Raw genomic sequence first — 19,485 nt, 5'->3', positions numbered from 1 at the left:
CACATGCGTACAACAGCCCAACTTCTCACGCGCTCTACGCCCCGTGGGAGCGGCGCACGCGCAGGGCTCCTCTAACGTGGGACCGCTGCTCACTTTCGGCTCTCTGCGGAGCTGGGGCGGTGCTTTTACGGCAGTCGTAAGTGAAGTGCGCACGACAGCCGCCGGGGTCGGAGTGGAGGAAGCAGGGGGGCCTGGCTTTGTCTGTAAGGGCGGGGGCCCCGGGTGTTTTTTGGGGCGCCGTGGGCCGGAGTTCGGGGGCCGGTGTCCTGGTGGGGGGCTGCGGGGGGGGCTTGGCGGGTGGGGTGGCGTGGGAGTTTGGGGGGGGCTGCGGAGGACACGGGTTCCGGGGGCTCTGGCTCCGGAGTGGGCGGCAGGTAGGTGTCTGGGGGGGGCTGCGGGGAGGGGGCGCGGGGACGGTGGGGGGGTTGGCGGTTGGGGGGGGCTGCGGAGGACACGGGTTCCGGGGGCTCTGGCTCCGGAGTGGGCGGCAGGTAGGTGTCTGGGGGGGGCTGCGGGGAGGGGGCGCGGGGACGGTGGGGGGGTTGGCGGTTGGGGGGGGCTGCGGAGGACACGGGTTCCGGGGGCTCTGGCTCCGGAGTGGGCGGCAGGTAGGTGTCTGGGGGGGGCTGCGGGGAGGGGGTAACCTGGGCGGGCCGGGGATGAGTTTCCGGTCAGTTTCAGGCGGCCAGTTTGACTGAGGGAGACTTCAACTGGCTCACTGAAACTGGCAAGACGGCGGCTCTGCGGGGGGGTAGGGCAAACTCCGCCTGGAAACCCCCCCCGTGGAGGGGCTGTAGGGTGGGGCGAGCCTGCTGTACTTTTCGGCGTCCGGGTGGCTCTGGTGGTCGTGTCATGTGTTGGACCCCTTGTTTCCTCTCACAGAACAGCCAGTTCCAGCGGTGCGATGCGGCCGCAGCAGGCACCTGTTTCTGGTAAAGTCTTTGTCCAGCGAGACTACGGTAGCGGCACCAGGTGCCAGTTCCAGACCAAGTTCCCCCTGGAGCTGGAAAACAGGGTAAAAGTTTTGTTTTAACTTAACTTGGGTTGGGTTACGGACAGGATCAAAAAAGGCCGGAGCTAGCTGCCAGGGGTGACGGGAGCGCGTACCTGCTGTGCTCTCCTCCCTGCGGCCTGTGCCTGAAGAAGGGGATGTGATAGGATGTGCCCAGAATGAGTCCTGTATTGTTTACAGCCAACAATGTATGTGGTGTTTTCCCGACAACTAAGGTGACTGCTTCCTACATACTTATACAAACTACCCTGCATACGTTTTTTTTTTTTTTAAATCCGTTTGAGTTGTTCGCTGTGGGGTGGTAGTTAGAGTAGATGATAGGGAGTCAAGACTGATTATTTTTTATTATTATTTTTCCTACTTCAGTGACTGGTTTACTGTGTAATCTTTGACAAGTGACTTTACTCCCTGTGCCTCAGTTCCTAAATCTGTAAAAGCTGTACCTACCTAACTCGGAGTGGTTAAGGCTTAAAGGGACACTACCAACTTGAAATCTAGCCAATTTTAAGAGAGTTAAAAGTAGTTTCTAGTATAACACCATACTTGAGATCTACTGCCAGTTTTGGTGGGTTTATAACATTTTCTAAAGTGAACTAATTGGTAAAATAGAAGGAAACATCTTTTGCTCTGCTTTCTTTCAGTTACGGTGACCTTACTTGATACAAGTAATCAGAATAGATTTTTTTTTTTTAAAATCCAGGCAAAATGGGTTTAAATTGACTCTCCCTATAATTGTTTTGCTAAAGATTTTAGGCTTCTTGAATGAGGCACTCTAGAAGAGTAATGGAGTATTAAATTAGAAATCATATTAAAAATTAATTTTAATAGTTAATCTTAAACTGCCTTTGTTCAGTGGATGGCGCTGCTTTGTCTTTGTCTGGGAGATGACATTTTGCCAATACTTCCTCAGCCAAGGCCTCTGCTTAGAAGAAATTTGACACCATGGGAAATGAGATTATCAAAGTAGTTGTAAACTGCATTCTGTCTTTTATTTTCAGTTAATAGGACTATGATTTAAATAGTACCAAACTAACCACAGATAAAAATAGAGCCTGCCTTCCAACCCACATTAATAATCTGACTCCTTAAATTTACGGTTGGGGAGCTGCATTTGCTATGGCCTAATCTATGTAGTCAGGCTGTCACAGCGGCATTTTTCTGGTTAGTATTTTTTTAACATGTTTGAACAAAAATAGTGATGGGTTCCTCTTCCACTTCCCTGTATGCAAAATGGGGCTAATGATACTTATCACCTCAGTGAGGTGCTTTGAGATCTGTGAACGCAAAGCTCTAGGTAAGAGCCAGTTGTTTGTTTGTTTGTTTGTGATTTGACTTTTACATTACATGGTACAGGTATTCGGCTTTAATGCACAGCCCAGTTATTCTTGCTCTTAGTATAAACTGAAATGAATCCCTCGTTTTCTGTTTGCTACAATTAGTTTATAGCAGTTACTTTCTATAATTTCTGTCTTTGATTTTAGGGGGGAGGGTTTTGCTCAGATACAAACAAATTTGTAGCGGGAGTGCTTAGATAGTCTCTGCACTGTACAACAGTGTGTTTCTCATGCACAAGGTATGGGAGCGCACAATGTCATCTTGAGTGCATTCAGTGTTTAATTATTAGAAAATTGTCAGAAAGATGTAGATATAGTAATGAGTGTTTTCTTGCCAGCCTAGTGGCTTGGCTGATGGGGTAATTGCAGAGGTGAGGTGATACTTTGTCACTGAGTAAAAGGGTGTGGACAGGACTGTATAGGAGCAATCCATAGCAGTGCCTTTCAGGAAGGCCTTCCAGTATCATGATTTGTGTTGGTAATGTAGCTGGTCACTAACAGAAGAAACTGAATAGTAGCAAGGGTGAGAATGGCACCTCACAAGCTGGATAAAATAGGTGAAAACTCTACAGTCCTGTCCAGACTGACAGCCTTTAGGAGGTAAATCGATACAGTTCTTAAAGAGAGGTTGTGAATGTAGGAGCTCTGACTAGGGGGAAGATGATATTTATACATGAAGTTCTAGTATAAAATCTAATATGTTTTAAATATTAGTAAACAGATTCTTCCAACTTTCGTAAGTTGCTTTATATAGAAGTGGTTTGTGTCTGCATTTGTCTGCTTTCAACTCAGAATAGCATACTATGAAAGGGATGGAGACGTTATCTAAATATCACTCTGCCACCTTGTTGCGTATCATTTCCTGTTCAGTCTTTAAAATACAGAATGTTCAATAACCCTATAGTTTATACCAACATTCTTAAATGTGCATAATTAGAATCAGAGGTGAGTGTTCTTGGCGTTAGCTCGGTGTGGGAGGAGTCCTTTCATTATAAAGTCTGATTAAAGCAACTAAACCTACCTACCTAACTCTAATCTCTTACTGTAGACGCTGTAAAGTCTTTATTATAAATATTGACTTTGTGCATATCAGGAATGGCTGAAACACTGAATAAGAAGCAGCGTATTAAAGCTCGCACATTTATCTTAATGCGAGCTAAGGGCTAGATCCCACATCCTTTATGCATCCAGCTCTCCTGTGGACCATAATCTTTATCAAAAATAAAGAAGTAGAAATTCTGTTAATTTGTATACATTCTGACTTCTTGTAAGTTGCTCTTTTTTGTTGTTGTTGTTCGTTGATCATGATTAGAAGACATTTGATTTTTGATGTGAAAATCTAGACATAACAATATGCTTAAAATGCTCATTCACATCATTTATGAAACATTGATATTTATGCTTTCTGTAATCCTGAGAAAAGGTGTCCCTTGTAACAGTAACACAAACTACATCTGTTATGCCAGTGGAAAAAAAGCATTTATTGTTGTGCAGTTATGTCTACCACAGTCCTCTCTCATGGTGAGAAGGCTGTTCTGCTGAGCCTGCACTTCAGTGGCTTCACAAGTACCCTCTCAAGTACTTTCTTTCATTTTGTTACTGTCAATTGTAATGTTTTATTAAGCTACAAAATAACCCCTCCTTGCCAATTGCTCTTTCTTCTATAGCGGGTAAATGTCACTTTGGGTCCTGTTTCCTTCTCTCCTGCCCTGTAGGGTACATTAATCAGCTTAGTTTTTCCTTGTTAATTTTATTTATAACTTGTTTGATCAACTCTGCCATAATAATGCAAAATAGTCAAGGCCTTAAGTGAAAAATGTATTTTTGAAATCTAGAGGACCTTCCCCTCCAGATCAGCAGTTTTCAACTAGGTTGTACTTTGAACCTAACAAGTTACACATAATGCAGTTTAAATAAGGGCTGCAAATGAGACACAGAGGATGAAGCACATTGTCAATGAATGCCTGCTGATAGGTTCAACGGTGGCCTAGAAGAACTCCATCACACCACTTAAGATGCCATCTCTTGGCTAGATGACTATGCACACAATAAATGAGAGTAATGTGGGAATACACATTTGATCTAATGACTTTAGATCACTTAGCTGCTATTTAACCAAATGCTACAATTTATGGAAGTAATTCGGTACCTAAACCAAACCTTTGCTCTCCATGTTGTTTGAAACTGTCTGTAGGTGACATTGCTGGTTAACGGACTGTTCTAGCACAGAAGCTAGATCTCTGTATTGGGGATCAGTGAGTCTGGAATAAGAAATTTGCTGGGTTAGTCTTGTTAAACTCAATCTCTTTTGCAGATCGATAGGCAGCAGTTTGAAGAGACGGTTCAAACTCTAAATAACCTTTATGCAGAAGCTGAGAAGCTTGGGGGCCAATCTTATCTTGAAGGATGTCTGGCCTGTCTGACTGCCTACACTATCTTTTTGTGTATGGAGACACATTATGAAAAGGTGAGCCTGTTACATTTCATGCAATAAACTTAAAGCAAATGAAACTCACAATGTTGTATGTGAAAGTTGTGATCTGTCAACAGGAGAAGTGTTTTGCTTTTTTACTTCGTTTATAAAGTTTTCTGTTATAACAGCGTAGTTCATCACTGTAGTACAAATACGGAATAAGCTTTCACCTGCTAGCCTAGCTTCCTGAAAAATCCTGGTCTGTTCTCCTCTCACTTATATCTGAGAGTTGCAAGTGTATATGCAGGGAATAAATGCCAACTTGAGTCACTGGTTGGAGAGTAGCAAAGAAATAAAATGTCATGTTCCAGATGTGTGAAGAGATCATACTGCTGCTAGGATAAACTATGACCATACAAAGATAATGTGCAGTTTTAGGAGAAAAGTCAAAGATACATTTTCAACCTATCAGTCACTCAGTGTGCCCAGCTGGTTGAACCATTCCTAACCCAATCATGTTTAACTTTAAAATCCATTAGACAAACACTAAACTGGAGAGTTTTAACACTGAATGTTTATTAATTTCTTACGGGATTAAATTACTGATGAGGAAAGATTTTAAGTGACCTGCTTAGTGCTGTTCAGAACTGCTGGCTTCCAGTCCTTTGGTGAACAACTAGATCATTCTAAATTATAAAAATGTTGTGGTCTGATACCTTCTCTTTAAAAATGAAGATTTTCTTTCTTGTTTAAACACCCTGACACACTGGCTTGAGGAACTAGAAGCCATTCATACTTTCACACCTGCATGCATCCATGCTTACATATGTGGTCTGAATTTAGTATTGGCAGTTCCTCTTTATTTTATTTTTATGCAGTCTGAGTTCACAAAGCCAATGAGTAAATGGCCAAGTCAGTATCTGAATACATTCAGCCATCCCTTCTATAAATGAAAGGAGAGTTTAAAGAAGCCTGATAATTTAATATTGCTGACTTGAAAGAAAAACATGTTCCAAATCATTCTATTCATGATTACTGCTGTGTATTATATATGAACAGAAGCCTTTTGCCATCCCTTCTGAGCTGGGTGATAAATTGTGCTTGTTTGTGATATATTTTATTTATCTAGATCTCTTTGGCCTATCTGATGTAAGAAGAGTGACTTTTTAGACCTTAGGCTGCACCAGCTGAAATGTCTTTTTACAACTGAGAACTAGACTGGGACAGAGATGGCAAGGCAGATAATTTTTCTTTTCAAATCTCATTGGAGAAAACAGCATTCCTGGGCATGCTAATGAGAACAGAGCAAAGAGATGATTAATTCTTGTGACTAGCGCTCTCTAACTTTTGTGTTTGTTGCACTTACTACTATACTGTGTAATTTGTTTGAATATCTAGTTGGTTTTACAAACAACTTTTTTGATCCTCTCAAAATAAAAGATTGATTTCCATAATGTGATCATCTTGCCATTTTCTTTAATCAGTATAGATTTCTAAATACGCAATATTGTAGCTAAAACCTCACCAGAAAGCTGCTCCATCAAAACTTACATTTGATTAAACTGAACTGGAGTGTGTCCCTAAGTAGTAACCCTTAGCAGAGTATGGATGGATGCATTTCAGGAATTCTTTATTTGAAATCAGTCATGCAGTCATTTTGTAAGAGACTTAAGTAGTAATGGATTGTGGAGATGGATATGCCATCTCTAGTTTCCACTTCTTGCGGCTTGACTGAGCAGGAAATGGGAGAGTTGGAGAGATCTGAGCTGGATATCTTTATGGCATGCTTGCTTCCATTATGTGTTTGAAGAAGGCTGACACACATCCATTGAGAGAGAAGAAACAAAACTCTGACTAGTAAAAGCTTCCTGAACTGAAACGTTGGGAGGTTTCCGTAAATCTGAAGGAGCAGTGTGTGTGAGAGACCAAAGTGAAACTTCACACTGCTAATAAAATACAAAAGTCATTCAACTAAGACTGTTTCAGAGATTGTATTGGTTTTCTGCTGTTACTATGTGTAGTCTGTTGTCTTAAAACAAGATGCTCTTTACTTTATGTATACATATAATCTGAATTTCCAGAAGTCAGTTGCATTATGCAGAGCTTTATGTTTAAGGTGTCCTTGGTGAAATTACTTCCTTGGTTTGGTCCTAATCTGGATGCCTTTCTGGAAGATTTGCTTTAGTCAAACACAAGTTACTGGGCTCCGTTCATGGGCAACTGGGTGAAATTCTATGGCCTATGTTAGACAGGAAGTCAGACTAGATTATCTAATGGTCCCTGCTGGTGACTATTAGATCTCATATCTCTGCAAGTACTTTAACTTTTCTTGACCCAGTATATATGCAGACTGGACATTCCCACTCTGGTATTTTTATGTTCTAGAACCCTTTTCAGTTTATTTCCCCACCTTTCTTTCTAATGTCTCTGAAATATTTAAATAGATGCATGACTCAGTGGTTGTGGAAATACCATAAAACTGGTAGGACTAGTAATGTTGGAGCTTAGCCAACTGCGAAAGCTGGGTTTGATCTCGTTTTAGGATTCTGTTCTTTTTTATCAAATAACTTCAAGTACATAATTCATTGAAAACTATCAGTTTCCCAAACATTTCTGTAATGAAGTGACAAAAGCAACACCATCTGTCTGAAAGCCTGTCCTGTGTTTGCATTCAGTCTACTAACTTATCAGTGTCCTATCTGGGGCAAAGTAGATTGAACCTGTATGAAGCAAGAAGTGTATGGCTCTTCTGTTTTGACTTTAACAATCAGTGTGTGAACTATTTGGATCAAAGCGTTTGGAAATGTTACTATATAAAACTAGTGCAGTCTGTTTGCCTTGGCTTACACACAGGCCAAAACCGCAAGTTAGCACTCGCCTCGGGCACTATTTCGATAAGAGCGATGCTCTGTGCTAACATGCAGAAGGATTCATTTAAAGGAATGCTGGCCTGGAACGACTCCTGTTCAGACAGGTGACAACTGGTACATCACAAAGGTGACATGCAGGGAAAAGCGGTAGCTACATTGTTGATCAGCAGACATGTTTGTTTTATTTGGACTTATACAGAAATAAGCAGCTACCCAAGGCACTGGGTACTCCTGCCGTCAGTTATTTGAACAAAATATAAAATAGCAGTTTTACACCCCACCCAACAACCAGCAGAATTCAACCCCTTCAAAACTGCCCTCCCTCATCCAAGTATCACCCCCCATTTAATGCAGCAGGACTTGTTGGATTAGGAGATGGCAATGGCACCTCTAAGTGTTTGAAGGGTGGGGGAGAAGAGTGCTAACCAGTAAATAGACTGTTGGATTGGAAGAGTAGAAGCAGTAGAACAAATGACACAAAGAAGGCCTGATGCTTTTCAATATTTTCATCAGTGATCTAGAAGTAAATACAAAAACACTACTTGTGGAGGACACAAAAATTGATGGAGTGGTAAATAATGAGTACAGGGCAGTCTAACACAATGATCTGGTAACCTGGGCCCATTCAAACAAAATGTATAATTTTGCATTTAAACTGTTGTAAAAAATCATCCAGAAAGAAGGAATGCAGGCCATACCCACACACAGTGGGGACTGTATTCTGGAAAGAAGTGACTTGAAAAAGTATTTAGGGATCATAATGGACAGGCAACCGAACATGAGCTGCCAGCACAGTGCTCTGACAAAAAGAGCTAATGTGATCTGTGGATGTATGAAGAGGGGTGTAGTGAATAGGAACACAGAGGTGGTTTCTCTTTATCTCTGTATGTGGTGCTGGTGAGACTGATACTAGAATGCCACGTACAGTTCTAGTCTCAACATTTTAAAAGGGATGTTGAAAAATCAGAGCAGATACAGAGAAGAGCCGCAAAAATGATTTGAGGGCTGGAGAAAACTCCTTATGGTAAGAAACTAAAGAGTTTAATCTCTTGTCAAAAAGAAGATTGAGAGGTGACTTGATTAGTGTATTAGTATCTTCCTGGGGAGAAAATACTAAGTACTAAAGGGTGCTTTAATCTAGTGAAGAAAAGGCAAAACAAGAACAACCAACTGGAAGCTGAAGCCAGACAAATTCAATTTAGAAATAAGGCTTAGCAGTGAGGATGATTAACTACTGGAACAAACTACCATGAGAGGTGGTGGAGTCTCCATCTCTTGATGTCTTCAAATCGAGATGCCTTTCAGGAAGTTATACTTTAGCCAGACACAAGTTGTTGGCTTAATATAAGGGTAACTGGGTGAAATTTAATGGCCTGTGATATACGGAAGGTCTGCCTAGATGATTTAATTGTCCCTTCTGGCCTTGAACTCTCTGAATCTGTGGAAGAAGCATGTAGGGGGAAAACAGTTATTTTTGGAGTAGCTAAGATCAGCACTTTGTATTTGGCAGTCTGTTATTAATGGGAAATTGACATGGAAGGAAAGGGGCCTCTCCTCTCTTTTAGAGTCACACCATGACATATAGTAAGCAAATTGCTTTGTGAGTAATTTAAACTGCATATTTTCATAGCACTATACAGGTCTCTTTTTTCCAGGCTATACCCTATATTAACCTCTTGTAGCACAGACACAGTATTATACAAATGTACCTGTCGGAGAATCTTGTTACAATACAGCTGTCTCCTGACCTCCTTGCAATATAGTTTCAGTGCTGGTATAGACAAGACATTATCCATGTATCCTTCCCACCTACTCCCTGCCAAAAAAGAAAAAATAATAGCCTAGCTATGCAACAGGGCTACAGTCCCAGCTGTGTTAGAGTGAAGCTGTGTTATTAGGTCTCCCCTGACCTGGTTGTTTTTGTAGCGTAGATGGGGCTTTTAAAGGAAGGCTGATGTGAAAACTCAAACAGAAAAACTGTAAAGTCTCTGTGTTCTGTCACCAGGTTCTTAAGAAAATTGCCAAATTCATTCAGGAACAGAATGAGAAGATCTACGCACCCCAAGGCCTCCTCCTGACGGACCCCATCGAGAGAGGACTAAGAGTTGTATCTTTTTATGGCTTCTTAATCCTCTTCTGAATTCTGTCTTCAGAGCAGTAATAGTGCATCTTACTTCTCAGAGGCTGCATTGCACGCTGCAGGCACCCATGATTCTGTGATCTTATAAAACACATACTCCTTGGTGTTTATAACGTCTCATGTGTAACGTACTCAGCTGTTCCTCTCAAACTTTATTTGGATAAAATTACTATCTGTTTAGAAAGTCTTTTTAATAAAATATGAATTTGATAAATCTGTTCCTTGGAGCTCTCTTAGAAGGGTGCTATTCAGAAGCAGAGTATCTTCCTTCAACCTCTGCTACCTCTGGAAGATGCAACTTAGCCATTTAGAAAGGCTATCTGACTTCCTAATAGAAGTAAAACATGGAATGTAAATGCTCTGTAGAATTATTTTAAATGTTGGTCTTGGCTTAGAAACAATGCATTGTTGCTCCCGCCTGGTGCCTATGGTAAAATCTCCACCACAACTTGCCTGAGTGATGAGGTCTGTCTCCCTGGATTTTGCTCTTGGCTACAGCTGTTCTCCCTACAATTTTTCTTCTAGGCTTTGGACCTCACTGCAAATGGCTTAGCATTCATTCTAGTTACCATTTTTCTTGGTGGTTGTGGGGGCATCTTGTAGCAATAAAAGAGGAAGTATGAGTAATGCATTTCATCTGTCAAGAATTCTAAACTCAAAGCCCCTTTGAAATGCATAGGCTCATAGTGTGTGGTGAGCTGTCATCCTAATTAATTGCAGTTCCTTGAGTTTATCTGAGTAGTGGCCCAAATAGCTTACAGCTGTCAGTTGTGTAATTTCATTACCCTTGATGTGCTGTGCGTGTTTTTGGGAACTGTAAGTACAGAAAAATGACTTGCATTTGGTAAACAGACATGTAAATAGTGATTTTAATTTGGTAATTTGATTAATAATTTAACAGTGGAAGAGTGCAAAGCAAAAACTTGCCTAATGACCAATCTCTTTGTTCATAAGAATGTTAACAGTTTCACTGCAATATTACAAAGTCTTTTTGCCTCTGAACAGACGTTTTTAAAGGCAAGTTGTAGCACAGGCCAGAATGCAAAGCCAAAAGCCACGAAGAATGTTTTGCTTACTATAGTTCAGAAATTTAGCAAAATTCCCTCTGTAATGGCAGATGCGAGGCTGAAAGATCAAGTGCTCCACTGCGTTGCTTTGTTTCACTTGCCTGTTTTATCTCCATGATATTTCTATATAGCATGTTTTCTTAACAGCCATGCTATGCAGATTGAAATTACCATTTACGAAGACAGAGGACTGAGCACTGGAAGATAAAACTAAGGAGTCTAAGGTAAATATTAACTTTGCATTAGATGTCAGGTCAATAACCTGCTTCTGTAAATTCAGAAGATGCAGGTCCTCTCCCCTGCGGAGACTGAATGTTTATCCAACCACTGCATGTAATCATGAGGCTTTTTAAATAAATCTTATGTGTGGATTAGATTTTTAAATCCCAGCGGAAGTTGTAAAAACATCAATACTTGGCAGCATGGTGCTGAATGATGATGTACTTCAGATGACACCAAATTTAACCTTGATGAAATCCAAGATTTTAGTTACTTAAAGATGCATAAACTTAAATCTAATTTATGCCGTACTGCATCAAAAATCATTATCTCACAGGTTTGGTAGATCAGTAGATCCCGATTCTGCTGAACAGTGCAGAACTTTAAAAATCATGTTTAAAATGTAATGATTGAATTTAATCACTGTTTAAATGGCTCTTCTGGATTTCAGAGTGACTCTTACTTATGGCATGAGGTGATATGGGACTCCCATTCAGTCTTATATGCTAACATTGCAGTCACACTACTTGTGCGAATGCCATCAGCTCTTTCAAGCTAAGTAGTAGAGTCAACCCTGGTCAGTACTAGGGTGGGAGACATCTAAGAAAAATCCAGGAGCTGCAAGATGTTAGTAGGTGCTGGTTGCTCCCCATAGTCAGTACTGAATCAATTGCCACCCCTGAGGTTAGGGACTCTGTTGCTGGAGCTGCCATCTTCTGCTTAAAGCTTCCTCTGGCACTTTTCATCGGAGTCAAGATATTAACCCCTGTATCCTGACTCAAATTCCAATTGGAGTAGTTACATCTTACCTCCATCAGGGTTACCTTTTTGGTTCAACTAGATGGACTATTCACTTCCTGTGCACTGCTAAGTCACTGCATTTCAATGCTGGTTGAAGTGATCCCCCATTTCTCTCTTTGTGACACTTCATGTTTGTAAAGCACTTAGTGCCTCCCACCCAAAGATCTCAATCTCAGTACAAAGTATTTTATCCGCTGGCCTGAGTAGGAATATCTCACAGCAGAAGCCAAATTCTACTGAACATGTAAAGCTGAATTCCTCCCAACACACTTCCCTCCTTTGCTTTGCTGGGTGCCTCTTGATTAACCTGTACCTACAATTCTTCTAAATGGGATTATTTTCACTGAGGCTTGTCTGCACTGTGCATAAAGCATATTAGAGAGCTTTACAAATCACACGCAAGTAACATGCTGTGTCTAGTTGCCCATGGAGACCTTGCTGGTGTGAACTAAAAGATTGGGTATTTTTTAGTTTCCCCGCATCAGGGTCTACATGGGGCAGTTAGAGCATAGCATGTTAGAGCACTCTACAAATCACACCCCTCTAATGTGCTTTGCCAGCACCATGGAGACAAGCCCTGGGGCGTGGTCTATGCTACAGATTTATGTCAGTATAACTACATCACTCAGGGTATAGAAAATCTGCTCCCCTGAGTGATGCAGTTATACGGCCCAAACTCTTGGTGAAGACAGCACTCTGTTGATGGGAGGGCTTCTCCTGTCAACACAGCTACTGCCTCTCAGGGAGGTGGAATATCTACATGGACAGGAGACGCTCTCCCATCAGCATGGATAGCGTCTTCACTAAGCATTACAGCAGCACAACTGCACGAGTGCACTTGTGCTGCTGCAGCGCTGTAAGTGTAGACAAGCCCTGAGAGGCTCACCAAGCCATGATGGGAGACTTTCCTAGACCAGAAGTCTGAATACTCTTTTAGCTTCACAATAAGCTGTGGGATATCAGAGTAGTTTGTAACAATGTGTTACTTAGAGATGACTCTTCTGATTTAGAATGTCCAAACTGATTGCTCTAGTTATTAGCACTCTGGAGCGTGATACGCTGTGTGATTTTTGTTTTCTGCCATTGGGAGTAAGTTTGTTTTATCAATTGCAGCTGCATCTACTTGGCACAATCCATTTGTCATGACTCATTTCACAGCTATTATTGCTAAATGATGTTTTTCCTAGGTGGTGTAGGTTTTGAGCAATTACACGCAAGACCCTACTCTATCAAAGTTCAAACAACTGTGAAATTTCTAAAATGGGGAAAGATTTACATTAGAAACTTCTGGATAGTTTCATGAATTGCAAATATTTTTGTTCAGCACAACTTTGTTTTTGAAGCTGCATATGTATCAGGAGCATACCTAATGAGACCCTTGCTCCATATTGGGCATCTGTCTTCCCAAACTTAACCCACCAGCACCCCCAGCCTGCAAAGTGTCCTAGGCTCTTTGTGCCTCAGTAATCTTCCCCAGCAGAGCGTGGTCATCCCACTCTGCACAACCAAAATAGCTGAGTGTCCCTCACCAAGACTGCTGAAAATATTCAGTGTTCAATTATGAAAATTGGATTAATGTGCATTAATTTTAGAACTACATAATTAGTACCCTTATTGGCTTCCAAAGTACTTTACATCCACTCCTTAAACCTGGACACACGCATTTGTATTGAGTGGCAGCCAAAGGCTCCAGATGAAATTGAACCCCTTGTGCTAGGTGCCATACAAACGCATACAGACCTAGTCCCCTGCTCCAAAGGGGGTTACAGTCTCATTTGTTACAGTGAAAGGGGGAGGTGTACTAGTGGCCTGCCCCTTTAAGGGCCAGAGGCTTGGGGCCAGCCAGCCCTGGCCAATTATCAGACTCACCTGGGAAGGGAGTAGGTAACTGTAAAAACTGGCAAGTGGCTCTGTTGAGTGTGGATGGCTGGGGAAGCTTCAGGAAGGGATGGTGGCCTGCAGTAGTCCCTGAAGAAGGAAGACTCCTGGTGGTAAACTTGGCAGGATAGGAAGCCCTAGCTGGAAGCGCTATCATTTGTGGTCATTTGGACGATAAACGCAGCTCAGAACCAAGGGGTAAAGCCTCACTTGGTGTGGCTGATAATTCTCAAGGCTCCTGAGGAAGCCAGCTGCTTATAGGACAAATGACATGGTAATGGTAGTGAGGTCTTGTGGCCACAGAGGTAGCTGTTTCACCATGTGATGGTTCCAAATCACTTTAATCTTTTCCTTAAACAAATTAAACTCTCCTGGCTGCCCAGTCATCACTGGTTGACTGATTGTAGATGCCACAGCAGAAGTGGGTCCTGAGGGGATAATGGCTTTATGGATTAAGATGAGGAGGATGTTCCATGCATAAGACTTACTGTAGAAGAAGCAGTGAAGTGGGCATGCTGGCCTCATTGGCAGAGGATGCAGGGGCGACACCAAGAAGTATTGCTCCCTGTCTTGCAGAAGGGGACCTACAGGTGAAGGCACTTGCCAAGTTAGTGGCACAGCAGGGAATAGCACTCTGAGTGCTGGCTCCCAGGCTCTTACTGTGAACCATTACACATGCTACCTCCTCTGTGCTGCAGTACTTCTGGGAGAACAGAGACTGTTATGTAATGGTGCCATGCATGGTTTGCTGTAGTGTCCCTAATGTTGTTAAACTTGTTCTGTCTTGCTTTCTAGCTCCCAGCTAGGTGGTGGACTTGCTGTACCAAAAGGTCCACCTACCTCCTGTCTAGAGCATCATTCCTCTCTGTTGCCAGATCCATGGTGCCATCCACTAAAGGACTAACTTCCTAGACCTCTGCCCCACATGGGGTGACCCTCTGCCTGGTCAGCATCCATTTTGTGTCCTTATGGCAAGCTTTAAGTGATGGGATCATCTTAATTTCTAAGGGAAAGACAATTGAGCTGTTTGCACTTGAAATTTAACTGGTGGATCAGCCACCTGAGAGCAGTACTGTTCCTCCACAGCCACTCAGGCTTTCCTATACATCAGACAGACTTCAGAAAGCAACAAGTCTGACTTTGGGAGTGTGTGTGTGTGTGTGTATATGTGTGTTTCAAAAACAAAATCTTCACTCCAGAATAAGTCCTCGGGGGACCGAGAGGGGCAGGAAGCAGGTAGATATGTCCATTGCACAGAGTGCCTCTGCCTGGCAGCAAGTGACTCAAGGCATAGAGCATTTTAAGTTTCCAGAGCTGATGCTCTCTGGGAATTATAATGCAAATGCTTTTGTTTTCATGTTCTAGTTCTTCCTAAGAACCATTAGCTAACATTATTGTTGGGTGCTTTGCTGCTGCTGTGAGAATCTACTGTTACTGCGTTGTTCTAAATTCATAGGAGGAGATAGTGTACTGCTTGTTTCATTAAGCTATGTAAGCACAATAAAATGAATGCTGAACCAATTAATGTAACCATCCCTACTCTATCCCTTAATGTTTAATATGTGAAGTGTAATAAACTTTATGGTTTTATTATAAATATAATTTATAGGAAAATTTGATTTGACAAAGTACTAGATAGTGTGTAAGAGTTTCTTAACTCTAGTCACTGGCAAACTGCTAAAGGGTAGAGCTGTGCAGTATGTCGTATTTCCCGTGCATAAACATTCCTCAACGTCTGTTAAAATACCTTGGACATCTTCTGAGTAAAACTTCCTACAAATCAAGTTGGTGTAACATTTTCTGTTGTCTCCTTCTCCTTTATTAAAGTGAGCTCTCTATCTGGCCTTGGCTTAAGTTAGCAGAGTCCCTCTGTTTTGAGAGCTATCGTCCTTTCCCGTGGAAGGAATTAAGGGATTTACAAAAGAAGACAACTGTTCGGAACAGAGAGCATTCTGCTTTGTGATACTGTAGGTGCTAATACTGGATCTAAGCTTCCAGATCTAATTTCTCATACACTGATCTTTTTCCTGGAGGCTTGTGTAATATTTTAACTGTACAAAATACTTGTTTTTCTAAGCTGTAACTGTGTGTTTGCCTTTTCAGACCTGTTGCAATAATTTTGAAGACCTATTAATGGATCAATAAATTTTTCTTAAATAAACTGTCTGTCATACTTTGATACTGACATGAATCAAATAATAACTCCCTAAGTAAAACTGATGGCTGCTCACCAAGATTCTAAAATATGTATACACTTACACAGCTATCTTACAAATCTAATGAATGTTAGACATTAAGAGGGTGGGCGTTCTACTTTCTATTAGTCAGATTTTTGCTTGTGTACAAACAAAATGTTAGCAGCAACAGACCTAATGTTGAGCCCATGTAGGTTTCAGTCTAGAGGTTTCGATGTCTGAGGCACGGTAGCTCAGGCTGGGCACCTCGATACGTTATATACACAGTGTTTGGGTATTTACAAATGTGGGATGCAACTCCAGGCTTTTATATAAGCAGCCAAGAGTCTGTGAAGTTCGTTCCCCAAAAGGGGGCTCAGCAAATGAAACAATGGATGTGTACTATAAAATTGTCTGAATTAATAAGTTGGTTTTTTAACAGTCGAGGACATTAATAGGCTTCTCTCTGAATAGTTTCTAGTTTTTGGTTTGGTTAAGTAAAAGTTAAGCTTTATAGAAGATAGCTGAGTCCCTCCCTGTAAGGTATACAGTAAAGATCAAGGATGTGACCTCCTGCCCATGACCAACCTGGAGAGACTTGATCCTGGATTCAGAGTAGCAGCCGTGCTAGTCTGTATTCTCAAAAAGAAAAGGAGTACTAGTGGCACCTTAGAGACTAACCAATTTATTTTGAGCATCAGCTTTCGTGAGCTACAGATGAAGTGAGCTGTAGCTCATGAAAGCTTATGCTCAAATAAATTGGTTAGTCTCTAAGGTGCCACTAGTACTCCTTTTCTTTTTGATCCTGGATGCAGCAGTTTCTAGGGCGCTCAACTTGTGTATCCTCTAACTGGTTCTGGGGTGTCCTGGCTCCCCTTCGGAGAATCATGAGTTTGTAGGTCAGGCTATCAACAAATTCATAGATTGCAAGACCAAAGTGGACCACTGTGGTCATCTAGTCTGACCTCCTGTATAACAGGTCAGAAAACTTCCCCATCATAATTCCTAGAGAAGAACTGTGGATGTTATTCTCAATTATGATCTAAAAATTGTCAGTGATGGAGAATTCCTTGGTCAATTGTTCCAATGGTTATTTATTCTCACTGTTGAAATTTACACCTGATTTCCAGTCTGAATTTGTCTTCAACTTCTAGTCATTGGATTGTGTTATACTTTATCCTGCTAGATTGAAGAGCCCCTTATTAAATAATTGTTCTCCATGTAGATACTTAAACTGTAAACGAGTCACCCTCTAATCTTATCTTTGTAAAGTTCAATAGACTCAAAGAGCTCAATCTATCACTACAAGGCATGTTTTCTAATCTTTAGTCAGTCTTGTGGCTCTTTTCTGAACTGTCTCCAGTTTATCAACACCCTTCTTGAATTGTGGACTCCAGCTCTGGACACAGTATTCCAGCAGTGGTTGCACCAGTGTCAAACAAAGAGGTAAAATAGCCTCTCTATTCTTCCTTGAGATTCCCCTATTTATGCGTCCCAGACTAGCATTAGCTCTTTTGCTCACAGCATCACGCTGGCAGCTCATGTTCAGCTGATTATCCACCATGACTCCCAAATCTTTTTCAGAGTCCCTGCTTCCCTAGATCTAGTTGGCCATCTTGATTTTGTTTACATTTAGCCACATTAAAATGGATATTATTTGCCCAACCAATCAAACTTGCTCTGAATCAGTGTCCTGTCCTCCTCATTATTTACCACTCCCCCAATTTGTGTCAATCTGTAAATTTTATCAGTGATGATTTTATGTTTTCTTCCAGGCCATTCATAAAAACATTAAATAATGTAGGCCCAAAAACTGCAGGACTGTACTGGAAACATAGTCCCTCAATGACTATTCCCCTTTTGCAATAACATTTCGAGACCTATCAGTTAGCCATCTTTTAATCCATTTAATGTGTGCAGTGTTAATTTGATACTATTCTAGTTTAATCAAAATGTCATGCAGTACTAAACCACCCCAATTCAGTATCTTTTTTTCCTTTATCTTTCTCTTCCTGATTTACAAGACGCTTCTCTATGCTAATTAATGTGAAGGAAAACATAGCCAAAGGCTTGATGGTCTGTGAGGCCCTCCTTATTGACTGATGATCTGAGGGGGGTGACTGTGGATGTTGTATCCCAGCCAGAGGAGTCTCGGCCTCTGTACTGACTGTCCAGCTCCATTTGGAATGATCCATGAGTGGATTCATGGGTATTGAGTTCTGCAGTCTGTGCCTGGGCACCCTTGGAGCTGGGACTTCTGCAGGCAGAGTGGTGTTCCAGCGAGGCTAGCCCTTTCAGCCCTCTGCTAAGGCTGTAATTTAAAGTAATGAACAACACTCTGCACTTTTATTGCACCATGTATCTACCCCTGTTTCTCATTGACTGCAACAAAAATCCTCCCCCTTTGATCACAAATTAAAATATTTTTCAGTACGTGCTTATATCTCCTTTCACTCTTTTAAATTACCTTGTTGTGTTTAACCTTTTCATATAACTGCTTTAAAAAAATGTTTTCCCTTGTTGCAGTTTTCTGGGGCCTAATAAAACTGGGACTGATGCTTTGTGCTGAGTTGAGGCTTACACTAGTGGGTCACATTACTCTACAAAGCTGTATATAACTGAAGGAAAAATGTGGAAGTTAGTATGAACTGAGGTCTGTACTAGGCCCATAGTTCAGTCAGAAAGTGATCAGAGGTTTCAGAAGAAGGTTTAGAACTAAGGTCACATAATTACCCTATAAAGAGTCTACTCCGTAAATCTACTTGAATTGAAACGAGAACTCTCCCTGCAGGCACTTGTCTCTTCTCTTGCATTAGGGCTGTAGATGGCTCTGAGAGCGCAAATAGTGATGTCAGTTAGCGGTGGCTTTTTGTGATCTAGACACGGCCACTAAAAATGAAATCATCTAAATTCTTGAAGCCGAGAGAGTACCAAAGAGCCACCAGATGGTAGGTCGCATCCAGCCATTGCTGATTTGGCCCAGTTTGGAAAAGTGACTTGGAGGTGAGAAGTTTTGAGAGTTAGTCACCTCCAATGAGATTGAGAAACCTGCCTCTGACTGACTGTAGAGTGGCTCATTAGGCAGTGACTGTGTAGGCAGAAGTGGTGACCTGCATGGGATATTTAGAAGTAAAAAATACCTCTAGGGAAAAATGTCTCTCTCATGCGCCATTTCATTGTCTTGTGGGAAGTGGGGCTTGTGCACACAGCCCAGGTTCTCTGAGAACAAGGATGGTTTAGAACAGGGGTCTCAAACGCGTGGCCCGCAGGGTTCTTTCGTGCGGCCCGCCACACTCCCCGTGCCCTCTGCCTACCTCCAGGCCTGGGGTGGGCAAACTACAGCCCGCAAGCCCCGCACTACTCCCTGAAGCAGCCAGAACCACGTCCCTGCGGCCCCTGGAGGGGAGAGGGCAGAGGGCTCCGTGCGTTGCTCTTGCTTCTAGGCACCGCTCCCCGCAGCTCCCATTGGCCGGGAACGGGGAACCGCGGTCAATGGGAGTTTCAGGGGAGGTACCTGGAGGAGTGGCAAGAGCAGCAGGCAGAGCCCTGTTCCCCACCTCCCTCCCGCAGGGACATG

At 42.1% G+C, this 19,485-nt stretch overlaps 1 protein-coding gene across 2 annotated transcripts; it reads left to right on the top strand.

The window, feature by feature from the left end:
• The first annotated feature begins 3 nt into the window (after positions 1-3).
• On the top strand, positions 4-15,895 carry GOLGA7 (golgin A7). 2 transcript variants are annotated; one of them, XM_027826580.3, is made up of 6 exons: positions 4-136; positions 883-1,015; positions 4,661-4,813; positions 9,635-9,736; positions 10,997-11,060; positions 14,530-15,895. In XM_027826580.3, exons 2-5 carry the CDS (start codon positions 905-907, stop codon positions 11,042-11,044), a joined length of 414 nt encoding a protein of 137 aa, XP_027682381.1. In that variant the 5' UTR covers positions 4-136; positions 883-904; the 3' UTR covers positions 11,045-11,060; positions 14,530-15,895. The 2 variants fall into 2 exon arrangements, with proteins under 2 accessions (XP_027682381.1, XP_037742182.1); XM_037886254.2 differs by having other exon boundaries at positions 71-203.
• The last annotated feature ends 3,590 nt before the right edge of the window (positions 15,896-19,485 follow it).

This window comes from Chelonia mydas, chromosome 26 (assembly GCF_015237465.2).
Source record: "Chelonia mydas isolate rCheMyd1 chromosome 26, rCheMyd1.pri.v2, whole genome shotgun sequence".
In the NCBI taxonomy this organism is placed as follows: domain Eukaryota; kingdom Metazoa; phylum Chordata; order Testudines; family Cheloniidae; genus Chelonia; species Chelonia mydas.
The sequence above is the reverse complement of the archived record's forward strand: the minus strand, read 5'-3'. Positions and strand labels throughout refer to the sequence as shown.

What these genes read in the sequence shown, in the direction of transcription:
- GOLGA7 (XM_027826580.3), top strand. Translation starts at nt 905, where the DNA reads ATGCGGCCGCAGCAGGCACCTGTTTCTGGTAAAGTCTTTGTCCAGCGA. An exon ending in TGGAGACACATTATGAAAAG is followed by an intron (nt 4,814 to 9,634) that starts GTGAGCCTGTTA and finishes TTCTGTCACCAG; the next exon opens with GTTCTTAAGAAAATTGCCAA. An exon ending in TCGAGAGAGGACTAAGAGTT is followed by an intron (nt 9,737 to 10,996) that starts GTATCTTTTTAT and finishes CATGCTATGCAG; the next exon opens with ATTGAAATTACCATTTACGA.